This window comes from Rhea americana, unplaced genomic scaffold (genome assembly GCF_003343005.1).
Source record: "Rhea americana isolate MKP2758 unplaced genomic scaffold, rheAme1 scaffold_42, whole genome shotgun sequence".
Taxonomy (NCBI): Eukaryota; Metazoa; Chordata; class Aves; order Rheiformes; family Rheidae; genus Rhea; species Rhea americana.
The window spans coordinates 4,868,108-4,892,921 of NW_028186557.1; the positions used below are offsets into that span (position 1 = coordinate 4,868,108).

A 24,814-nucleotide genomic window follows, 5' to 3' on the forward strand; every position below is an offset into this window, starting at 1 on the left:
ACTACAAGCCCACAGGCCCCTAGCCAGCACTGTCCAAAGCACTGCAGGGTGGATACAGCAGGGAGTTCCTCACCCTGCTCCTCTATACTGGAGAAAATCCAGCCTGCTGTCCTACACAGACACCACCACCAGCCCCTGCCTCAACAACCAAGTCTAAGTGAAATAGCTTTGAAGAAGAGAACACTTCTGGCTGGGGTGGTCATGGGGACTCTCCAGACAGGCAGGACTGGAATCAGAGCACCCAGCCCACAAYGCCCAAACTAAGCTCACCTAAGCGTATGGAATAAATGGTTTCAAAACAATCAAAACTGCATGTAYCTATTAAGCTGTTACCCACCAAAAGCAGATTTTTGCAGGTGGCTCACACCTGTCACAGGATACACATCCAACCATAACTTGGGCAAGTGCAGAGACCCTTCAGGGCTTGGGTTTTCTTGAAATCTAGTGTAGGGGGTATCACTAGCACTAGAAATGCCTACTATTTCAAAGTACCTATAAAACACAGGCTAAAGGCATTTGAGTTTTACTCAGTGAAATACCATCTCCAAGGAGYACAATAGTTTACTGACCACAGTTGAAGTTTCAGCAAAATGCAGCTGTTGTAARGAACCACAATTTTTCTGCCCCTGTTCTGAGCCATTTCACAGCTCACCACAGGATTGGCATCAGGAAATTACTGAGTCCATGTACGGAAGAAACTTCTTGGACTTCTGTCTGGTCAACAGGGCTGGGTGCTGAAAGGACAAAAGAAAAAAAATCCCACATAGGTAGAGGTGTGATAAGCTCAGGCTGAGCAATTTGAACCATTTTTAACCTCTACAATTAATTAACTGTGGCCCCCAWCTGTTTTGTTGCTTTCTCTTGGATAATCACATCCTAAAGTATTATCAAAAACTCAGCAAGAACATCTCACTTTGCCTAAGGTCCTAACACAGAACTGGAGAAGTCCTTCAACATGCACATTTACAAACCCAAAGCAGGGAAAGGCCAACACATCCCCCTGCTTTGTCCCATCACAGACACCTTGCCCAGGTTTGCTCCCAGCAAGCACCCAGTACCAACAAAGCATCCAAAAATCCCCACACGCACCTTCCACTGCAGACTCCATCCTGGAGGCAGGTCCAAGGGCGAGCASAGATATCCTGTATGCTGACAACAGCCAGATGGGTTTAATCCGACGCTTCCACAAGTGCTGGCTTAAAAGCTTTGAGGACTCTATGGCAAACTGCTTTATACTCRCTGATTTTGCCAAAGAAAATACATGACGCAGAACCACAAAGAGTTTGCATGACRGTTTGCTGCTGCTGTTTTGCTTTCTTTTTAAACCTTAGCACCCTTTCTCTACAGACTTCAGACCAAGACTTCCTCCGAGGTGCCCCAGCGTGCCTCTTTCCAAGCTCGCGCCTTCTCTGCCTCAGCCTCTGCCCAGACACACGTATGCTGAGCACGGCTTGACACTTGTTTCAGGGAGGGGAAAAGTGGAAATCTCACCTGAGGAGTCCTCACGAACTTCAATTAAAAGAACAGAGCAGAAACACTTTGAATAATAGCATCCCTTTATTTGCTGACACCATTACAAAAACTGATTACATTAGCAACCAAAAAAAAAAAAAAAAAAAGAGAGAGTGTTTACTTGAGGTTGAAGTCAGAGGCAGCTAATCCCAAAATGTATTTAAGTAAAACAGTGTACAACATCAGTATTAAAATGTTATATTTCATTGGTGACTTTACCACATTGGAGTTTTCTGAACAAGTTTTATTGAGCAAAATAAAAGATTATATGTTTACTGTCTCTCCAGGAATGTAAAGGTCTAATTACCCAAACAGTTTTTTTTTTCTTTTTATTATAAAACTAAACTCTGGAGGTGTCTACAGAGTTGGTTTTTTTCTTTAAATCAGTAGTCTAACAAGGATTAGAAAAGACAAAACTCTGTTCAGTGTTTCTGACGAAGTAGAAAGGGTGAAAACATAAATAAGGCTTTAATTTGGCAAAATATAATACAATGCCTTCTGCTATCCTCAAATTAACGATTCCCCCGTGACTTCATTCTGCAAGAGAAACACAAAACGTCACATAAGCYGAGCAGTTTCTGAAGAGCAGTGCTCAAGCAAATCCATCCAGAGCCAGCACGTCGGTTCAGCAGCTCATCTCAGCAGCTTCGTTAGCCTCGGTGCCGGGACGAAGCCCAGAGGGACGAGCAGGGAGGCRGAGGCCTATCCGACAGGAGGCTAAAGGCTACAGCCTTCCCGAGGCGGAGGCCAAGACACGGGTGGCCCCGTCCTCCCACGCGCATGAAGAGCAGCACCAAGCCCTTCTCACGGGACCGTCCTCACCCCACCGTGAGCACCCTGCTGCTAGCCTGCAAGAGGAGCTCTGCTACCTACAGTGTGCTATAGAGGCAGCAGCGGGAAAAACTCCTAAACTGGGGCAAAAACCCCCACGTATCCAACCCCAGTAAACAGAGTTCTGGCACTGTTTGTAACAGCAAGATTTGCCGCCAAGCCTTTGCTGCCTCTCCTGCTGAACAGTTCACAACTCGCCTTCAGACCCATCTTACAGCTCATCTAGGTGGGGCTTTGTGAGAAACTTCTGGTGTCTCCAGTTTATCCAACTGCCGGTTAACTCTGAGTCACTTCAGAAGTTAACAGCATGATGTAGTGAACCACAAAAGCCCACGTTTCAAAGCTGGCCGTATATTAAATAAAAGCCTTGTTCGTGTACCTATAATTGGATCAAGAGCTCAGGCCAGATTGATGCTTTAAATATTCACATCCCCATGACCACAGCAAGCCGCCACGACAAACTCGGGGAAAGCCCAGTGGGTTACTTAATATTCTCTGTCCCAAAGCAACTRGAGCACAAAAGCACAGGCATTTTGCCCTTGTAACCGGCAAGGGGAAAACAAGGCATGGGCACTGTGTGAAGAAAACCTAGAAAATCTGAGTGAAAAGGCGAGCAAAAAGAAGCAGAGATAAAAAGAATTTCATCTCCACACAGCCAGGGACACAAGGAAGAGAGATTGAACACCTGCTTCACTTAGCTGGGCCCAGAGAGAAACATCTCTGGTGCCCGCTGGAAGCTTTTGATCAATTCCACATAGAAATTTTCAGATTTCAACATCTGATGTGTTAAATCTGAACAGGGTCCCCACCCATCCCTCCTAACAAACCCACCCGCTCAGCGAGGCAGCCCACGGCCATTCCTACCTACTAGCTGATAGTGTTCTCGTCCCTTTGACAGCATTTGGCTTACTGACACAAGCAGCTTCTTGAGATGACCTACATCCTGGTTAAGATTCACTGCCACATTTAGTCTTTTATCAGTCAATTCCTAGAAGGAGAAAAAAAAAGTCATTAAAAACTCATTTACTATCTAATTATCAAGAAAGTCTAGAAATAGATTCTCCATATAAAATTACAGCTTCTTGCACAGATGGGAACAATTCTTGTAAATCAGAGGGTTATAGCCACATTTAAAGAGAACGCTGTTCAAAGTCAAGAAGCCATGTCCTGCGCCAAGGAATTACCTGCACATGTTGAACACTGGCAAGRGCATCACTGCCCCCCAGTCTCCTTGCTCAGAGCTTGAGCTCATAACCACAGCTCACCTGGCCTCAGAAGATGGTTTCAAAGTATTACTATGTATCCCCACAAACCTTACTAAAAACCCACACTGACCAGAGAGCATGCTTAATTTAACAGGCCTGCAAAAGCACAGCAACAGTGCGCCCCGGAGGAAGGATGACTCCTGACACCCTGCAGCTGCAACAAGGCTGCAGGACCACCAACGACTTGGCCTGTTCACAGAGCTGTGCAGGACCCAACAGGCAGCTTGGAGGGTAAGCGWATGTTTTTCTTCCGACAGATGTGCCAGTACTACACACGTGCATCACTAGCTGGAGTCAGCAGARGAGATGGCTGGCTGGCGTCCGTAAGGATTTTTTGCCCCATGCCCTATCAAGCAGCTGGAAGCCTAACAAGGCACCGATGTCTCTCAACAGGTCTGTCGTGCTCCATTGCATCAAGTCCTCAGCAGTACATAATGTTCCATCCCAAGCATAAGGCAACTCCAGCTGTGAATCCTGACAACACCTTTCAAAGCAGCCCGAGAACAGCACTACTCACCACCCGCCCTGCAGCACCAGCACGCCTGCTCCAGGTCAGGGCATCTGCGCGCAGGCTGCTGCCGCCTGCCAGCTCCCCCAAGGGCTCCTGCTCTAAGCCCCAGTAAAATCCCTTTTTCCCGAGAGTACAGTGACACATGAACTTGCATAAAAAGACTTCAAAGTAATTTAAGCACCAATTGACATTGAGAACTAGAAAAGAAAGCTCAAAAGAGTCAGAAAATTAGTTTCTTGCTGTGAAATCAAAACACTGATTTCCTTTTAGAAAAACACAGAAACAAAATACTTTTTCAGGAGTTCAACAGTTCTGTATGAATAGGGACGTGTTACAACCCCAAAAAGACTCCTCAGCCTTCCCTGCCCTCCAAGTTAACAGCAACATAATCCGTTTTACTACCTTTACCAATTACTTCCTTTACAGACATAAAGGACTCCACATCCAAAACATGCATTACTATTCCTTATTCAATTCATAAGGCAGACAGGCAGATATACCTAATAAAACCYCCCTTGCAAGAATTCATCTGCTAAAAATAAGCAAAGTGACCTTGGTGGCCGTGATACAGAACTACTCAATTCTCCACGTGGACACCGAGAGGCGATCACAAGCACTCAGCATCAGCCAACCCGCTCCAACYGAAAGCAGTTTTCACAATTAACTTTGGTGGCAACAGAATTAGACTGATGCATCATACTGTTGCAAATCTCTCCCTAGAGTTTAAGGAAAATTAGGGCGAGTTCAGAGAAGGCKACCTGCAGACCGCCCAGCCGGCTAGCGCTGCGGCCAGACCTGCCTGTAATGCAGGGAGGGCAGTAAATCAGGCTCAGCCAGCTGCACYGTTACAGGCGTTATTCCGGGCTCAGGCAAGAAAGCAAAGCAATCCCCAGCAAAGCTCTACTTGAGCGCAAGCGGCAAGCATCTTCCCTACCGTAAAAATCATCGGGAATCTGTACAGGAGTAGCTTTAACCTGCTTCACCCATATTAAAGTAGAAAATCAAGCACAACTCTGTGCAGACCGAGAATTCACTCACAGATCTCAAGCGGACAGATGCAAGTAGAAAGGCAAATCCAATGAGCATCCGAGCAAACGAATGAATCACGGCACTGACCAGTACTGCTGGAGATGGGAGAGCGTGTGCATCACCTTCAAAACCATCACAAGCAGAAGCAGCCTTTCAACTCCCTCTCAGCCCTCCCGTTCGGAAAGAGCTCTCCTCGCCTTTATTTAGCTCTCTGCTTCCTCTCCTGGATTTTATRGCTTGACCACCATTGATCAAATCATAAACGTATGCTCAACTCTCTTGGGGGCCAAATCCTACCCAGGTAAGGATGGATTTGGGCTCAACACCACCCCACCCGAACCACAGGCTAGGGGAAGGACATGTCTCAGGATAGACAGAGCCCAGGGCAGGGAGGGAGAGAGGGAGAACGAGGAGCAGCAAACACCCTGTCAGAGGCCCTGGCAGCCAAGATTTTGGGGCCGGTGAAGCCACTTCTGCCCTCTGTGGTTAAGCTTCCCAAAAAGCTTATCCCACAGATCCCACAGAATCCCACAGACAACTAGAGCTGTGGGTACTTCTGCAATTCGGATCTCCCTCCGGACAGGCACAGAGCCGCCACGCTCATCTCCAGCAGGCTTTACGCAAGGCGCTTTGTTTGCAGTGACRGAGTGTTTTACATAGGGATTTGGGGGAAAAAAAGCATCAGACTGCATGTAAGTCTCAAAATAAGTTTACTGCCTAGGAAAGCTGCTGAATATAAATGACTTCCTTAAAGCACGCTAAAAGGCACCTTCAGTATCATCTAATTCCATAAGCGRTAAGGAAGCTGATTAGAAAACCCAAACGATCCATTTTTAAGCAGAGAGAAAAGCACTCTAAAGAAAACACACAGAATGTGTTTGAGGGTTTTCGCAAGCATCATTCCTCAGTTTTGTGGGTCGGCTCCCATACCCAGAAGGAACAAATATGCTCATTTACAAGCAAGCGTTTTCAGATCCTATTTAAAAAGAGCAGAAGAGACTGTTGCTAGGTAAAAGTGGCTGGAAGACTTTCTTTTTTTAATCTGAGAGCTATTTTAAGCTGGGTTTTTTAGGCTTCTGGGGAGACAGCTCTTTAAAAAAAGGAAAAAGAGGAAGCAAAAAGGGAAGATGACAAAGAACGTTCTAATTTTAGTCTCTGGCAACAGCTATCTATTTAAAGCAGTGTTTAGACAATTAACATTTTCTACTAAGGAAGATTTAATTACAGGTTTATTGGGACGCTATTTTTCCCCGGTCCTCTTAAGAAAAGAGGAACTGATGTTCTGGAGGAAGCCTGGTCGGGGTTCCAACATGCCCATGCAGCCACAGCAGAGCAATACATACATCCAAGGGGTCATGCAAGCTGTTATAGCTAAAGCAATTAAACCAGAGTAACATCCTTAGGCCACAGCAGGGCACATCTAAGGACACCTGGCTTAGGAGCGCTCGCCAGGTGTTGCTAGCCGGGAAGCGGCACGGCCAACAGTATAGGAACAACTTCGGTAAACGACTACCATCCAGCGCGAGCAGGCAGCTTGTAGGACCACGCTCCTACCGTCTGCAATCCAGCAGTTGCTGTGGAACATCGCCAAATTTTCTACCATGTGTCTGCAGACTCAGCCAGCGTGTTAATGTGAGCCTACACTGCTATCATGTTTGTGGAGCTTATGAGATGCATCCAGCACGTGWTTGCGAGGAACATTCATCCCAAGAGGCGGCGCAAACTCCAAGAAAAGGGCAAACGGGCAGCACGAGGGGCCTCTCCCTGGTCAGCTCTGCCCCAGGTCCAGTCAAGGTGGGAGAGCACCTCAAAGCCTCTTCAAGCCTGCCCTTTCTACTCTCTGTTCAATCCCCAGCATCAAACCAAAACAGAAGTCATCACAAGGGCATAGCAGAGGGTAAACAGGTTGGCTTTATGAGGGCTCTTCCTCTCCCATCTGCTGCAGCAGGGACACAGAGCACCCAAGTGTCACTCACCATCACCAGCCGGCCTCTGCTGGCAGCACAAGGGAGGGCTCAGCAAATTGGATATCCTCTCCAGGAAACCTGCTCACAGAGTTGAAACATGAGTGGTCTCAGAGGCCCACCTGCAGCTCCAGCTCTTTGCAAGGTTAGCCCACAACGCAACAGCCAAATAGCACCCCTGACTGATCATGCTGCAGAAAAGCCATTTCATTTCTGCTAATAACTACAAAGGCAAAGGCTTTTCTACAGCGCTCCTTGGAGAACTCCAAGCCTCCTCTTGCAGCTGATGAAGCTACTTATTTTYAGCAGCTAAAAGGAGTCAATATAAATTATTTGTCCTACAAGCAAGTGCTCCTCTCCCCCTCAGACTACAACATTTCCTTCCACTCTATCCATCAGAAGAAAATGGGTAATGAGTTCATTGACACCACTGAGCTGTATCAAATGTACTGGGAAGACATCCGTTTTAGCCTTCTACTTCTCAGCTGCCTTCTGGAAAGCTATTTTGAACCTGATGTCAAAGCTCTTGTTTCCAGAGACGGGGAAGCCCAGTTTCTGAACCCAGGGCTCAGCGTCTCATACAGGTGGTGCCTTTTTAGGGCCTACACTCGAACTGGCTACACAAGCAGTTGAGCAGTCATTCATGAAAGCAGAAAGCCACAGGCTTCGCAGGTGAGCTACCTGCAAAGATGAAAGCAGACCATGCYAGATAGAGTCCACCTGACTCCAAATCCCACAAGTGCAACCCCATTACCAGAGGATATAAAAAACTCCCTTGGTCTGGAGAGCCAGTTACCCACAGCACAAGGCACTACTCACATTTGTTGCTTGCTAAAGCTCAGACTAGTAWGATTTTGCTGCTGGAGCAGGTCAAGGTCAGCACAAATTCTTAGGAGCCAGAGTCAGCTGAAGTTGAATTCTGCCACCTACCTATAGCTAACAACAAGTTCTTGTCCACACTGCAGAGGATCAGAAGGTTCAACATTTTCACAACAGACTGCATGGCCTACAATACCAAGGCACTCCAAGACAGCCACCTTCCTCTGGCATTAGACAGCAAGTGCCAGCCCAACACTTTAAGCTCATTTAATAGTCAGTAGATTTATTTTTAGCCTCCTTTAACAAGCAAACAAGTTTGGGGCTCTTCCCTACAATCTCCCCACTTTTGCCTAAACCAAACCAACAACCCTTTGGAAACCCAAGCCTCATGTACAGAATCCCTTCCCCTCCTCCTTGCAAACTTGAGAAATGGGACATATGTCATGATCCAGAACTCCCAATGCTTGAAAGAACATCAGCATCCCAAGGATACAGCTCCTAAGTACCACACAGACAAGTTGTAAATTAGGAAACTTTATCAAGCCCTAATTTAYCATCAGTAGCACACATCTTGTTCCTTTGCTAGAGCTCATTTCCCAAAGTTCGTAATTCGCATGAGACTTGCATTGCCCCCAGGGACGGACTCAAAGGAAATACTCACCGACTCTGTGCAAACATCGCTGTTCTCAATAACATTGGCATCCCCAGCAGCTTTTCCAATTTCTCTCTCAAGAGATGCCAAAGACTCCTGGGCCTGTAGGGGGAACACAGAGGAGGCAACAACTAGCAAAGGCTGAAAAGCAAAMCCCTGTCTCTCCATGAGCACTAGAGGCACAGGCAACCACTGTTCTGGAGGAAATCTGCTTTATGCTAGACTCACTTAGGGGACCAACACATTTTCTGAGATTGACATGTCTCCTTATAATCAGCATCTTGCATCTCAGCCTGCCTGCATTTGAAAGTAATTCTGTGGGGATGCTTTAATAGTGTCACATCAAGTTATTAGGCAAAAATTGCACAGCAACATTTTTTTTTAAGTTAGTGTAGCACAGGCAGGTCCTCCAAAATCCTGATCGTAGATCTGCATGAACCAGAGACATCAGCATAGCTCACTTCAGAGCAGCTGGAGGCTGACMTAAGAGTAAAGTGTTGTAAACACTTATCTCAACAGGTCTCCTTTCATCTTTTCTCTGTGCTTATGTGGCCATTTGTCCCTGTCCCAGGACAAAGGCTGCCTCCTACCCCAACCACAGCTCTCCCTCAGTATCCATTCCTTCCAGTCCTGCAGAAACCCAACCTGATGTCCTTCCCTCCTTTCCTTCCACCACCTTTCCTTCCTGAGCTACATAGCTGAATTTCTGGCTCAGCTTCTGCTTTTGTTGAAAGCAGTTCAGCCTTGGGGATCACCTCTCAGAAGGAGCTGTGGGGTARATGCTTGCCAGTTTGACCAGATCAACCCTTGCTTTGCCTCTCTCCTCTGCCTTCAGTCAAGGCATGTGCTATTGCTCTCTAAGCCCTTTTCAGCTATTCTCGCCTTCCTTAAGGGGAGGCTCACCATCCATCCTTCATCGTTTACTTCGTGTCCTCTGCCCAYCCCCAAACTAGCTTTGTACATGTTCCAGGTATCTAAGAGTTGCTGTTAAAACCAAAGTACTAGCAACTCATCTTACTAAAACTAACCCAACTAAACTCATCCTTCACATGTCGCTTCCAGGCTTTGTATGCGACACGACAAGAGAACAGCATCACAGAAGGAACAAGGAGGCATCATATGACCTGGAGCCAGGCTGCAGCTACTCTGCAGGTTATTCTTGTCTATCTTTATCAGTCCTCCCGTGAGAGGTTTGCTTCACTGAGACATCTCATGCTTTAAGTTTTYCCTTTAAGCAGCCACTGAGGAACAGCAGAGGTAACCCACCTGCCTGTCTCATTAAGGCTGTGTAGAGCTAACTGTAGAGAYTTGCAGTGTCCTAGGTTACAGCCAGTTTGTAACCACTTGCAAAGAGGTTGTCAGCTTGTAACCGACTTGCAACCATTGATTCAAGACTGGATTTAAATGCTCCAGTACGCGTTGACATGGGGACTGAGAGATGCAGGTGTTTCTGTTCAGATGGGGGGGGTTCTTTTGGTTTTTTTTGTTTTTTCAAAAAACGATCCATCAGCCCCAAATCATCACTTATTCCYATTGGCAGAAAATTATCATGAACAAGAGATGCTTTCAAGAAGGATAATTAAACAGAGCTGTTTGTTGCATTTTATCATTTCAGCAGACACACAGGTATTTTGCATCAGCTCTTATACCCAGTCCCCCACCTGGGGAACCACTAAGTGGAGCAAAAACCCCATAGGGCTGGCAGTCGGCTCAAACTGCTGGAACCACATTCTCCAGCACTGCTGAACTACAACTCATGASAGCTTCTACAATACTTAAATCTATGACTGTTAGAAAACAGTGCTTACCTTGGGCAAGTCACCAGCTACCTTCTGCCTCTCATTTTGATCAATTTTGAGTTTTGATAGTGTTTCATTTAACTGCGTTTTCAGCTGCAAAATAGTAAGCAAGAAAATGAGTTTCCCCCCTACTTTAATCCATCTCCCTTGGGGATTAACCCAGTGCACACTGACTGCAGAGGCAGCACGATTACTAACAATTACACACATTGGATTAGTCAACATGTATGATGAGGTTTACAAGGACAGTCAAGGAAGACAGACTCCATCTGTAAAGATAAATGTAAAGAATGGAAATTACAGAAAAAAGACAAGGTTAGCATCAACTTGATTACAAGTGGTTTCAACTTTTAAATTATATTGCCAAAAAGAACATTAGCAATACTGAATATCCTTAAGCTTCTCTAGCTTTCCTATCACCAGTCAGTCCAGACTTCAACTTAATTCACAATAAATGTGCAAAAATGTAAACTGTCATCTTCCCAGTTCAGGCTAAATAGTCACTTTACTGCTGAACAGACTAAAAACTCTACTTGTCATCTTAATAAAGCACCACTTACTACAACAGTGTTGACTTAACCAGTCTGTTAGTGTCACGTCAAGGAATGAATCATTGACAGGGGTATATTAAATTGTCGATTGTGCTTAGACTCAATCCAAAAAGTGAAATTATTTCAGTCAATAGAGATAAATCCTGGCTGCCCTTAAAATACAGCCTTCCAAAGAAAGGATATAAACACTTTTTTAAGAATATTTCCATTGCTCTTCAACACAGCACAGACAACCAGCCACACCACTTAAGGCACAAGCCTCAAACACGAACATTAACAGGAAGCTTGAGTGCCAATTTTGTTGGATTTGTGACTCTGAAGTGCACTGTGCTGATGTTCACTATTCCTGCTGTCAATCTTCTCAAGAACCAGCAGGAGATTAAAGAAGKGAACAATAGGCTACTCAGAGCACTGAATTCTAATTCCAAACCCCTGCATTATATTTGTCTCGGACTTGGAAGGTTCCCCCCCTCTGCAGCACCTGGACTAGCACGTGCCATTTTTATACAGTTCGAGGAAGCACTGATGGGCTCCTCTGCAGCTTCATCTTCTTTCCTGAGTTCACCTTACAAATTAGTGGGAAATTTTGAAATCCCATCATTTCTCTTCCTCAGCCTCCTGCCTATTACAAAARCACTAATGTAAACTGGACAGCCTTCCCAAGGTGTTTGCCTGAAGCCTGTTTACCACTTCCTCATGCTTCGACCAGCACAGCATCAGACTGCAGAGTCAAGCTGCCCTGCTAGGGAGCTCAGCTTTTTAAGCTTTTGTTGTTACGGACATAATAGATTGTTGCCTCTTATATTCAAGAGGTTGGTGTTTGTTGATTAACTCTAAGATACSTGTTCAATTCCCATTTCCCTTGCTTTCAAAACAAGAGGCTTCAGTTGCTGAGGTAGGACACTAATCAATGCAATACTAAGCTTGCCAAGTATACAAAAAAAACAGTAACAATCTACTTAAGTTTAAATCAACTATTTTAACAGAGTTATATTAGTGGTGGTACCCTGGCAAGACCAGCAGTAACAGGTTGGCCCATCAGCTACTCTCAGATCCACCAGCAAAGCCATGGTGGCAGAAAATCTTCTCCGATTATGSCTCAAAAGCATAAAGAAAGCTCAGTTCAAACACAAGCAGAGGGAAGATCAGCCTGCTCCGACAGCCTCATAAAAACCATRTTACTAAAACAGATAAGAATTGAAAGGACTCAGACTGTAAAATCATGCATCTTTGGGGCTGTAGGTCTGGCATCACTTAATTCAATTCCTTCTTGAGAAACTTGCTTTAGGAACACTAAATGCCAGAAAGCATATGCAGCCAAAATACACCCTACACGGTGCAAGCCACAAYCCAGAACAGTTGTTCTGCCGCATCAGGGCACTGGGCACTCAGCAGCTGGACACTCGGAACAAACCTAACATGGTTTTGGCCAATTTCTGTACATACAAAGGACCACAGAAGAGGTTCTCCACTGTCAGGCTTACATGGACACCACAGTTGTATCCTCCAAAGCTTTGGAAGACAACCAAAGGATAATCCTCAAATTACACTGATGAGAGCACAACTTCTATTACTCCAAAGACATTATATTTGCAGCTACATGTSTCTACACTGTGTGAAACATTGATTCTCAAGAAGTTTTAGGTATGAAAGTTCTAGAGACTTTGGAAAAAGTCTCAAGAACCAGACATGCTATTGTTAGGAGCAGAGARAGACAAACTGTAAAAGTCAGACCACATAAATGATTGCAATGGACAAAAATATCAAGCTGAAGAGGTTAGCAGAACAGACAGGATTTGGAATAAGTCTCCGCTTCATAAGTATGCTGGGAGCCTGGTTTGTGCCCAGCGGAGAACAAGCTTCTTACCAAATTTAACTCTTCATTCTGTCTTACTGCTTCAGAATATGAATCATCAAGTTTTTTCTGCAATTCAGTCAACAGATCTTTGAGCTGAAATGAAGTTTAAAGTTTTAGGATTTGTCTCCTTAGGATGCCCACTTTTCTCCAGTTATTAGTGTGTTGCTTTACCCTGAGGTCACAAGCATACAAATTCCTCAGCCACAGAGGCTAAGCACTTAATTAGTTTGTCAGCTGACTGGTAACCAAACAAAAGAAAAARGACAGTTTGGTCAATTATGTTTACCTCTCTGACTTCTGAAACATAAGTAGATCGTTCTATTTCTGCCTTTTCTAGTTCACTTTCCAAATGTTCTCTCTCTYTTTTAAGCTAGAAATAGAAAAACAGAGTTAAAACAGACATTTTCAAAGTCTTTACCTTACAGTATTGTTTCTTAATTTATTATTAGCTGCAAGTTTCTATCAAACACTCCATGACATTTAGAGAGCATTTCAAACCTGGTGATTGCAAGATGCACATATTTAAATTGTTCCACTTCAAAWGTAACTTGAAAAGAATCAGGCCCAAGACCATCAAAAAGCAGATACAAAGTAAACTGCTTGGCTCCCAAACAAATGGCCTCACTTCCCAGAGCCTCAGCCTCCAGCGGACAAGTAGTGAAGTGTTAAAAAATAAAAACAGAAAGAAAGGACACTTCCTAGGGCTCAACTTTATCCATCTGCTTCTTGAAAAACACCAACCAGAAATTCCCAATTAAACTACAACACAAGCTGYGCTACATGCAAGAGAGAGGTCCCACTATGTTTAAATTTAGAACACAAGCTTAAATCATGTTTTAAAGTTTCAAAGGGAAGAAACATCTGCACGTACAGTTTCAACTTCTTTGATTTCTTCCTTTAACCTCTCCACCTCATGCTCCAAAGGAACAACYGAAGAGCGTAACTGCAGATTTCAAGAAAGATAAATACATCACTTAGTAAGAYTGTTCTAAGGCAAACTCTCCATATGCATTTGTTTCTATGGTTCAAAAACATTATGGATGATGAAATCATGGTGATTGCAAATAAGATACTCGAATAATTCAGTATATTGAGTATCCATCATAACATACTCACACCTGTTCTGTCTTTCCCCCAACATAAGTAGTCCTCTAACAGATATTTGAGCTAGATGACAAGTATTTGAGGTACAAGGACTAAGCCACTTGTCTGTGACTCGCAGTAAGGGTAGGATCCTTTAGAGTCACTTCACAGTGAAGAACGTTTGCATTCATGAACTATACCTAGACCCAGGATATTTAGCCACATYGGAGATGGCCTAGGCATAGCAGATGGTAGCATACCTACAGTAAGAGCTGACAGCCTGTTACAAGCACCTCAAAACAAAAGGTTTTTAATTCATCTACATGTTTGTTTCAGGCTCCTACTCTGGCACTCAAAGTTGCAAAGTAGAAGTAGTTAAAATGATTTTTTTTGAAAGAAATTTCTTGAACTACTTTATACTGGGAAAGAAACATAAAAGGCTTTTCTCCTGCCACTTTTGCTAACAACACAGCCTTCCCAAAAAGAAAATCTCCGGGCAATTTCAAGTGTAAYTAGTTGACCATAATGGATTTTAAGCTCCATTTTAACATCTTCAAAAAACTGCTTATGGTTGTAGGATATTTAAACCTTAGTGCGAAGTCTATCTTTTCACAAAATGACTTTTCAGAAGAGGTGACTGACAAATACAGCTTGAGTTGCCAGGATCAGAAACATTCATATTTCTGGGCACATTAATGGACAATGAGTATTTTCCCCAAATCTTGGGCTTCTATCCCACCTGGCATTACTGTTACTATGCATTATTTGGCCGTTTCCTGCATCATCTGCAAAGGAGCATGCTTAGGACTTAATAAACCAGTCATAGACCTCGCAGCCATGCTGTTTGTTCTTACTGCTCTGAAGACAGCAACCAGAATTACTCACAAATCCAAAAATACCAACAATTCCCCCACTTCTTAGGGTTTTTAATATAAAGATGTCTCTCAAAAATAAATAAATAGAAACTAAACGTGGCAGTAGAAGTCTTACTGTAACAAAAAGGGGTATAATAYCCTTTGCTGACTTCACCTTTTTCATCTGCTAGCCTCTGCGGCAGTCAAACACCTTTGACTTGAAGTGGAAATTGCCCAGCCATTCCAAAAGCTAGATCTTCAGAAATACCTGCTTAAGTTCCTTTTGTGATTCTTCAACTTTTATTTTCCATTTACTCTCTTCCTCTTCCACGCTCCTCTGTAGCCTTTGTAAAATCCCTTCCTAAGGAGAGGATGCAGTTTAAACACTTAGAGAGGAGAAAAAAAAAAAAAAAAGATGGCTTGCAACTTCACAAGGTACAAGGGACCACACGTGCCGCTTACCGTCTCCGCCAGAACCGACTTGTATTTCTCACAGTCCAGTTGCAACAGCATGTTCATTCCCTCAGCCTCCTTCAACTTCTGCTCCATAGCCTGCCAAAGGAGAAAGGAGACCAGCAAARTTAAGTCTCAGCTGCAGGCTTGAGCTCTGCTCTTCAGCATATTGTCACAAGCAAGCTGTTATTTACGTCAGCAGATCAGTCTCTCCACCCTGCGCAAACACACCAATAYCAAGTGCAACTTTTCACTACCCAGTCACAGCCGTAACACAAGTTACTGTAGTAACTTACTGAGTTGCTTGAAAACATATTTATTTGGAAAGGAACCAAAGATCTTTATTTCATTGACGTTTTCACAACTCCACAAGGTCCTTTCAGGAGTTTCAAATACATTCCTTACAAGATGTAAATATTTACAAAACAGTTCTCTTGCCACCTGTTCACTCATTTGAGCCTCACAATCCAGAGCACAATTTGCAAGATCTATAGCGTGAAATATGCCATGCACAAGGAAGCTGTCCACTGCTTCTGCTTACCTTGATCTCCTCAGATCCTGAGGCCCCTTGCAGATATTCTTTAGCCATCTTTTCAAATCCACATATCCATTCGCTATGACTCTGTTGGGAAATACACTCTGTTAGAGCTACAAGCAACCTCAATAAATTTATCTTGAGGACATCTGTCTTCCAACCACAGGATTATGGAAGAGTGTTCCAGCACTCGAATTCCCATGAGTTCATGTACAGCCCAACAGGAGCTTTTCATCTAGGACGGCACACAGCTGAGCCAAGCTGACAGTCCACGGGCAGCAATCCAGGAATACAAATTACAGGAGAGAGACAGCTCATGGGGGCTTAGAGCTGCTGAAATACGATTGGGTCACAAAGGTCCACCTGAAAGTGTCAGGGCTCTACAACAAATATTTGAAGACTTAAAGAAATGTTTTCCAAAATCCACAAATAGTTAAAGAGGACTCTTTCAACAGGATTCTGGGGACTTTCCTAAGAAGGCAGATTAACAAAAGTCATTTTTCCAGAGACCTCCTAGTTCATCATGACACTAACTTCAGAACACTGAGAACATTTAACTATTAGTATTTAAAAGCTCTTTATGGTACACATTACAAGTCAATCTAAATGAGGCAAACGCAGTTTTCCTTAACAAAGCACTGAAAGCCACTGAGAATACAAAACTGGAAGTCAGTGATTTTCAAAGAGACTTTGGGAACAAAATAAACAGTTTTGAGCAATATTAACTGCCTTAGAGGTAGCGCAGCCCCCCTAGAAAGGGCACTCGGTCATTATTGGCACAGCAGTCTGGGAAGCTGGATTCCCACCGCGCCTAGACAGTGAATAAACATGCAGTAGACTATCTGCTCTTGAAAATTTACTGCCTTAGAGACAAGATAACAYAGGCAGATGACATGGATGTTGGTAAGGTAAAAAACAAGATAACAGTAGCACAGTGGGTTTATTTTCCCCCCCGTTTGTTCTACTACTTCTCTTTATATAATTGTCTGTACTCAGAATGAAGCTCTTTGCTGCCAGCAGTACACACAGCAYCAGCAGAAGACAGTCATTTCCCACCACAAACGCCTTGGGGCAAAAGGGACCATGGTTTAGTGCTCGGGACTGCCCAGCACAACAGAAACAGAGCTCCCCGTCAGCCTGGCAGGACAGACAGTCGCTTCTCTTACCATGTTAGAAGGAAGAGACACTTCAGGGAAGAGCTTCTGGAGAATTTCTCGCGTCTCCATCTCAGCAGCTTCCAAATGCTGCTGTCTCTCCTAAACCAAGAGAATGGCTTTCATGAAGTTGGGAAACACACTCCCTGGACCTGGCAATACCCTCTTCTAGGCCTAAAGTTTAACCTAGAAGAATCATTTTTGAGCGAGAAAGGCTTACAGTCTCTAAAATTGCCAGTAACTTCCTTCAAAAGTTGACATTAAATTGCTTCAGAATTTGGCCTTCAAATTTGTTCATGCTTTTAAGCTATTATCCATGAAGCTCTCCTCCAAGCTAGCCTGTTCCAACAGAATTTAYACTACCCTTCAATTATTTACAGTATGAACTAACCGGTGCTGAGTAATCATATCCATAGATCACACCAACCCTTCCACTCAAATAATAAGCTGAGCAATAACTCAAAAAACAAGAAGTTTGCTTGGTTAACATTTAAAGAACCTATACTTATTCCAAATAACTTTATGGTGGGAAAATATCATAAATTAACATCACTACATCAAAACCAGCATTAAAGTCAAAAGGAAAATTTGTGTCAATGCACATTTGAACCAGGCCAAGAAAGCAATACTGCATCTTCTAAATATTACTTTCAAGTATTTAGCAAGGAGACCCTTACATCCTCCTTCCCCAAGCTTGGATGGAATGGGTAATAATTATTAGAGCTGTGTGACAATCTCTGGGTTTTCTTTGTCATCGCTCTGCAAAAAAAAAAAAAAAAAAAAAATCCACAGAGCCAAGAGACACTACAGATCTCTAGTTACTTTGAGATTTATTTAGCATTAAAAGACAACCAGCCACAGGATGCTTGTTTGCTGTGCTTGGGGCAAATAGGTTTATTTAGCTATACAGCACTCCTTACACTTAGGCTCCCAGTTAGGTTTAAACACAGAAAGCTGGGACCTCCACGTGTAAGGCAGCCTTCCACGATACACTCCTCACTAGTATTTGATTTTCTTTTTATTTAATGCCAGYGTTACTGAGCCTTGCTGCTCTGAGTTCCTCTACTGTCAGAGAGGGCAGTGGCATCACTAGGTTGAAATTCAGAGACAGAAACAGATAGGAGACGTAAGCTGTGAAACTGCGCTGCATGTGTTAGTTTTTGGCAATCTGGAAACCGCCAGGAAGTGGCCGTTTAATCAAAACCTTTAGACTGCAAGAGAAAGCAGACAAGCATTTAAGACAAAGCCAAAGCAGCTGCCCAAATTCTCCGAACACCAGGCTGAGCCAAGAGCAGAGACATCTGAGAAGCACCGACACATAATCCCAAAGCAGCAATCGTCTGCTTCTGGCTACCTGACTTGTGTTTTGAAGTTAYTTAGATGCTTTGTGAATTCTGCATGATGACAATTAACGCCAGATCAGGCTCATAACAAATACAAGCGCTTTGCGGAACAATTCGCTCCCCGTATCATTTTAACCGCCGAGTTTGGTCCTGTCAAGCTCCAGATACTTCCAAGGAGGGAATTCACAGCTACGGTGACAGCTTTACTGAGAAGCTCCCAGGTTTTTAAATAAMGATCTAGTGCCAGTTCTTCCTGGGTCCGCTACATTTACTCAAGAACAGAGAAAGCCCAGCAGGTGAAAGCAGGTTGCTCACCAGCACAGCTCTTCTCCTAGAGCTCCTCACAAAGAAAAGTGATTCACGACAGCTCTAACAATTATGCAAACAGAAATCAAATCAGCAGGCCCACAAATTAAGGAAAAATAAAAGAAACCTGAAGACGACAGGAAGAAGCAGAGGTGAGAGTATATGAATGATCACTCAGAACAGACTATATTTAAATTGCAGTAAAAGTTAAATGCCTCCATTTGATTAAAAAAAAAAAACAGCTGCAGATCTGTTTCTAGCTTAATGCATCATTTCTAGCGGTTAACATTACAACCTTGGCAGTCTTGTTCACTTTGTCCTGCAGCAATTTTTCAGTTGATGCCAATGCTTCCATTGCTTTCCAGTTTTTCTCCCGAAGGTCCTAATCATTTTTAGAAAGAATGATTTCAGTTCAGCCAATATTCAAACTGTTTCCGCTTTTACTTCAGAGATATATTTTGCATTACATTCCATCATTTGCATTTAAATGCTGGTTACTGCAAGATGATTTTGCTGGGTAAGATGACATACACTAGCAAAAACGTGTGATGCTCCAGAGTTTGAACGAAAAAGGGAAAGTGCCAATTTCTGCCCAACCGTCCCCCGTGTCCAAAATCAATCCAAGTGTTACTCAACTGCAGAGCGTATCATTACAGTGCTAGCAACCCCACACTTTGACTGCACTTGTAAGAAGAAAGAGGGAAGTGTTCAAAAGTAGTGAGGAACACAGACACCAAACCACAGATTACACAACAGAGTGTTAGGCATGTTGCATTGCAGAACCTAGAATGGACCCAAATACACATGGAAGTGTGCACATTTATGCCCCTGACCCTGCAACTGGATCTAACCGGGGAGATCCTCGTGCCTCAGCGCAGACCTGCTAAGCCAGGGCTGGCTGTGGAAATACAAAGTTCAGGGCCTTGGTTTGCAGCGTCTACCCCCAATTCGCTGCGCCAGAATAAAACGCCGGCTCCCTCAGCAACGCCTGCCCCGAAGGCTTCGGGATTTCACCAGCGACCAGCGCACCCCAGACGTGCTTGGGAACGACGTAGTACCATGCTGTGCTCCTGTATCTTTCTTGGCAAGGTCATCAAACGTGTACACCACAAGATGTCATCAGGCAAGCTCACAGTTATTAGCCTGAGAGCCTTAAGGCTGAAAACACTTTTAAAAATAAAAAATAAAAAAAAAAAGAGGAAAGGAAATGCCTCACAGCCGTAACCTAGGAAGGATAGTTGGTCTTGTGGGGAGGAAATAACAGCACTTAGGACTATTCCCCCCCTCAATCCTCAGAGCAGTCAGCTTCACCAAAGGGCTACTTTTAAAAGGCTTCATCTTTTTATTCATCCCACAAAGCATCCAAATTCAAGTATATACCTACACCAGCTTTGCTTCATTATTCCTTTGTATTATTCTTTTTACCTGCCTAACCTATGAGCTATTTCACTGAATAGAAAAAAAAGAAAAGGAGGGGGGGGATAAAATCACCATATGGAAAGCTGGGATTTACAGGCATGTTCTGCCTTTAGCAGTAACCAGATTTCTGCCTGCACGATGAAGGGCACTTAAACCTTGCAGTTCCCCAGGAAACGAGCCCATGGGAAGCACACATATGTTCTGCCTTCCCAGCTCATCAATCTTGAGACTACCTAGCCACTTTCCCTCTATTTTACTTCAGCTCTTAAGTTACATTACATGCTCAAAAGCCAAGAGCAATGCACTCTTAATATTTTCCTTCTGTGTTTCTCACACACTGGGCCATTTTTTTTAGATCAATATGGCTTATTATGTAGTATTTGCTGGGTTTTGCAAGCTATCAAGAAGAGAAAAATGAGGTAAGAGATCTGTATTTTAACAATCATCTTTTAAATGTTTTAAGGATGCCACTCTCTCGCCCAGCACAGGTAATGTATTCTGGGGAGCTAATCTCACAGCTCTGTGCTGGAAGATGCATATTTTGCTTCCACTCACAAACAACCTGTATCACACTGTCAGCGGCTGCCACAAAAGCAACACTTCCTGTCCTTGTCCTTTTCCTGAAAGTGCCTAATCCTGATTTTCTGAATGGGAAGAGCCAGGTCTGAGAGCCCTGAAGGTAACGCCTCCTCCCATGTCCGTACACACCGAACACAGCTTGGAGAACAAGCCCCTTTCATCCTCCCTCCCTCCCCAAATCCCCCCCTCTTCCCTAGGGAAAGGGCACGTTTCTGAACAGGGCTAACAAGGCTGAATTTAAGTCATGAGAACTGACCACGAGATGTGTCCCCCAGCAAGTCTYCTCCCTCCACCAGTTCAGCAACCAGTGAAAAAGTCGGTAAAATTCAGAGCAGTAGGTAAGGGATGCTTATTTACTCCCAAGGTAGAAAGCAGGGTATTCAGGGCACACAATGTGGCAGGCAGTTGTCAGATAAGTGTTTTCTTAGAAAAATGCCCTAGGCATCTAGTACTGCTGCACTTTTTTTTTGGGGAAGAAGGTTCCTTACGTTGTTCTTTTTCCTCTGTTGCTCAAGAGCATTTCTCTGAGAGGCAAGCTCGCTTTGGAGACTGGTGATTTCTTTCTCCTTCCCTGCAATACTGAATTACCAGAAAGAATCACAAACAAATCAGGAGACATTTAGGACATTGCAAGAGAAGCAGCGACACCCTCCCTTGACACAGGCTAGCATACTTTCTCTTCTAGCAATATATCTTGCTTGAAAAACTGCTCTTGCTGACCTGACAGTACTGCTTGCTCTCTGCCGCTCTGAGCTGTGGGCTGCCAGAATGAAACCTATTGCAAACCTGCTGTTTGCTTACAACAGGCATCTGCACGCATTCATCAAGGCCACGGAAAGGCACCACATTAAGTCAGCCTGTCCAAACTAGTATAAAAATCAAGATGAGCACTGTTCGCTGGATAAGAACATTCCTTTTCGAGCACCTAGTCCACAATTCATAAGTCATTTAACTTAAAAGAAAAATAATTCAGTCGGTCAAAATGCATGACAGTGGCAGTTTGTGTAGCACAGTGTAAGCTGGCATGGCATAAGCTTCCACATAGTTCTCTACTACAGTTCAGCTCTGCACTGTACCTACTTCTACTCCCAAGGCTTTCCACGGGAAGACAATTACGCACTACGAACAAAAATCCTCTGCTAGGCTGTGGTTCTAAGAAAAAAAGCCTGCCAGTTTTGCTTGAAATCTTCACATCTCACTCTTCAGACAAACAGCCTAGCCGGCACGTGTCTAAAACYAAATCTGTCGTGCCTTGCTTACACCATGACTGCAACACACAGAGCAAGCACTGTTCACAGAAAACCACAACCGAGGGTTATTCGCACGAGCAGAATCTCTATATTCAGGTTTTATTAGGTATCGGTTGTTGTTTTGTTTGTTTTGTTTTTTAATTCATTTAAATTTTCTAAGTAATGAGTAAAATGAGAGGTTCGTCTATCGCATTCAGCTTCTAGCAGTACTTACACTTGCAGCAGCTCCTCCCTTTGGGCAGCCAGAGACGCCTACAAACAGATCAGAAATTCATTAGGAGCACATCAGCACAAAGTGATGCAGAGGGTATGATCTGCCTGGTTAATCAGTCATCGCTGCAACATAAAGTGCAACACTCATCGCTTCAAGGGAATCCTGTCTAATCTTCAGCCAGAAAATACTGACTGTGATGCACTGACTCTAAAGATAGGAGTGGGAAAGCCAGAGGGGAAACACAACAAGCATAAGAAATAATGCAAGGCTGCAAATCCACACACTAAAGGGAAGCAAGAGCAGACAYCCAACAGTCAGGAAAGCTGTCCTAATGCAATCCAACCCTGAGGTTCTTCCTGGATTTGCACATGCAATACAACTACTGGTCTTCCATGCATCCATAAAAGCCACTGCCAACACTTTAACCTCACTCAGTCACAGCACAACTGGAAGCTGTACCTGCTGGCAGTTCTCCTGTTTTAATTCTTGAATTTGAACTTTAAACAATTCATTTTCTTTTTCCACGTCCTATTTAAAGAAAAGGGGCAATATGTTTATATGTATTATTAAAATATTTTTATTGAAAAAAAAACACATAACATGTACGTTCCTATCTGCAACACAACTCTATCAAGACTTTACCTGTATCTGTTTTACTTGGCCTGCAATTTCTCTCTCCTTTTCTTCCAATACAACTTTCAACTTCTTCATTTGTTCGTTTTCCTCTTTCAACCTGCAGAGTTAGTTTAGGAAACAAAAAAAATAAAATAAGAATTGATGCCGAAAAGAGGAACAGATGCTTTAGCCGGCACAGAGTTTTCAGCAGCAGCAAGCAGTTGAAGTTTCCATGCTATATACAATAATCAGCCACATGGAGAGCACATACATTGGRAAAAAAGCCACCACACTATGGCTCTAAACCAAGAAAGCTAATAAAAATATACATCAGCTGCAGGAACACGTATTGCAAACACTTACCTGCTAAGAACCGGCCTGAAGCAAGCTACTCATTTCATGTCTCGGTTAGCAAAAGCCTTTAGGCATGAATGAACTCAGCAGCATCCAGAGCAGAAGTGGGCAATGAGCATTCGGTCTCCTGAGCAAATGCTCCAAACCACCTTGGCCTGAAGTATGTGCCAGGGACACAACCTCCCAAAGGTGAGTCTAACTCGAGGTATCACATACTGGCTAAACAGGAGCCCTGTTGGGCAGGCAGCACGTTACAATAGCTATATTGAAAACGGAGCCCTTTTTGGCACAATCAAATACACCTTTTTYTGATTTAGGGCAGCCAAATGACCAAATAGAGCAGAGTCAAAAATCAGAGGAAAGCATGGCAACACTTCTTCTCAAAACAGGAGCTGGAGAACCGGCTATTGCATCTCACAGACTAAAAATAGCAAGTTATATCTGTTCATTGCTTTACTGACTCCAGCATGCTGTATATGCCTGGGCACGCAAACCCACACTCTGAAACATGCTGAACAGAAGGAGGAAGTATCACCAAACACAAGTAGCAGCAATTTCACTAGTTAGTGAAGCCCTGAGCGATTGTTTCCTCTCGCAGAGCGTAYGAACACTACTAGGCAGGCAAGCGCCAGACTGCAATTACACACAGCAGCAGACACACTGGCTGGTACACGTCCATCAGCGCTAACAGTTTACTTTAGCAAAGCCCATAAAATTCTTGAAATCAAGTCATACATTCCAATTGAAATTTAAATAAAACATCAGCACTGAATGCGTGTTATCAGCAGACACTTGAGAAACCGCAGCTAAGCATACTCACAGGCTCTCCAGGTCCTGGACTTGGGATGCAGAAGGTACCTGACAAAGAATTCCCAGTCACACTTGATGGCACAGTAAAGCTGTCAAATTAACAACTCTTTGCACGATCAGAGACCCCACAAAGGTTGAAATATGATTTTCCAAGGAAATATCAGAAGTTTTGCATCACAAAATTCCACACTGTTCTAAAAATATCTGAACACAGGATGGTTTTTGATATGTGACTTACACTGTGTGTCCTAAACCTCATGCTAGCCAGTTTCTCTCCCTCCCACCTTTCCCCTGGGACAAATACCTCTCTAGACATCCACTCAAAGTAAGAATGCAACTCTGCTTCTCCCCTCTTTCATTAAGAAARTTCCAACGTGAGCTAAAGATACCACCTGATAGGAAAAATTCCTCTATAAAGTAACAACCAACTGCAAGGATGTCCAGCTGCTTGTTTTCAAGACCAGCACAGAAAATCCAGAGCCAAAATATTCCATGCAGTTGCCACTTCAATAAGTCAAGGCAGGAAGGAATCATAGCAACAGCCTGACCATGCACAGGGAAGTGGTTTTATTCAAGACCAGCAGGAGGTCCCTCAGGGTCCATAGTCCTACAGGGACACTGCTGCAGCCTGGCATGAAGGTACGCAGGACACAATCATGATTCAGTCTCTGAGCTTCAAAGTTTTCAAGCCACTGAAGCCACTCACCAACGACAGCATCATCCAGGTTAAAGAAAAGCTCTCAGAGCTTCTCTGCATAACATGTTTTGGATAAAGACAGTTGAACTAATGGGCTCTATGGACTGTAGACTATCAGTCTAGTCAAGCAGGATTTAAAAACTGCTCTGCAGGTTGAAACCAATGCAAATCCTTTGAGAGGATACCTTTGGGGATAAGCAAACAMCACCTTCCAGTTCAACTAAGCAGCCCTGTTTCCGACTCACATCTGCTTTGCAGGCCATACCTGTTGGAGCTGTTGCAGGTTCTGTTGTTCTAACTCCTGAACTTTACTGGTCAATTGTGCAATTGTATCTTGCTGACCCTTTGGATTAAAGA

General features: G+C 43.8%; 1 protein-coding gene across 5 annotated transcripts in view; it reads right to left on the reverse strand.

The window, feature by feature from the left end:
• Positions 1 to 1,538: 1,538 nt before the first annotated feature.
• Positions 1,539 to 24,814, reverse strand: part of KTN1 (kinectin 1) — a 54,074-nt gene continuing 30,798 nt past the window's right edge. For 3 of the 5 annotated variants that reach the window (XM_085315095.1, XM_085315092.1, XM_085315091.1), the window contains 18 exons: positions 24,723 to 24,800; positions 23,771 to 23,808; positions 22,624 to 22,714; positions 22,441 to 22,509; positions 21,982 to 22,019; positions 21,006 to 21,096; positions 18,815 to 18,901; positions 16,883 to 16,972; positions 15,723 to 15,803; positions 15,191 to 15,280; positions 14,997 to 15,089; positions 13,663 to 13,734; positions 13,078 to 13,161; positions 12,801 to 12,884; positions 10,392 to 10,475; positions 8,593 to 8,685; positions 3,208 to 3,331; positions 1,539 to 2,049 (listed from right to left, as the gene is read on the reverse strand). In XM_085315095.1, the coding sequence (XP_085171221.1) occupies positions 2,045 to 2,049; positions 3,208 to 3,331; positions 8,593 to 8,685; positions 10,392 to 10,475; positions 12,801 to 12,884; positions 13,078 to 13,161; positions 13,663 to 13,734; positions 14,997 to 15,089; positions 15,191 to 15,280; positions 15,723 to 15,803; positions 16,883 to 16,972; positions 18,815 to 18,901; positions 21,006 to 21,096; positions 21,982 to 22,019; positions 22,441 to 22,509; positions 22,624 to 22,714; positions 23,771 to 23,808; positions 24,723 to 24,800 (1,392 nt within the window). In that variant the 3' untranslated portion in view covers positions 1,539 to 2,044. The remainder of the gene's footprint in view (positions 2,050 to 3,207; positions 3,332 to 8,592; positions 8,686 to 10,391; positions 10,476 to 12,800; positions 12,885 to 13,077; positions 13,162 to 13,662; positions 13,735 to 14,996; positions 15,090 to 15,190; positions 15,281 to 15,722; positions 15,804 to 16,882; positions 16,973 to 18,814; positions 18,902 to 21,005; positions 21,097 to 21,981; positions 22,020 to 22,440; positions 22,510 to 22,623; positions 22,715 to 23,770; positions 23,809 to 24,722; positions 24,801 to 24,814) is intronic. The other 2 variants (XM_085315094.1, XM_085315093.1) reach the window with 2 other exon arrangements.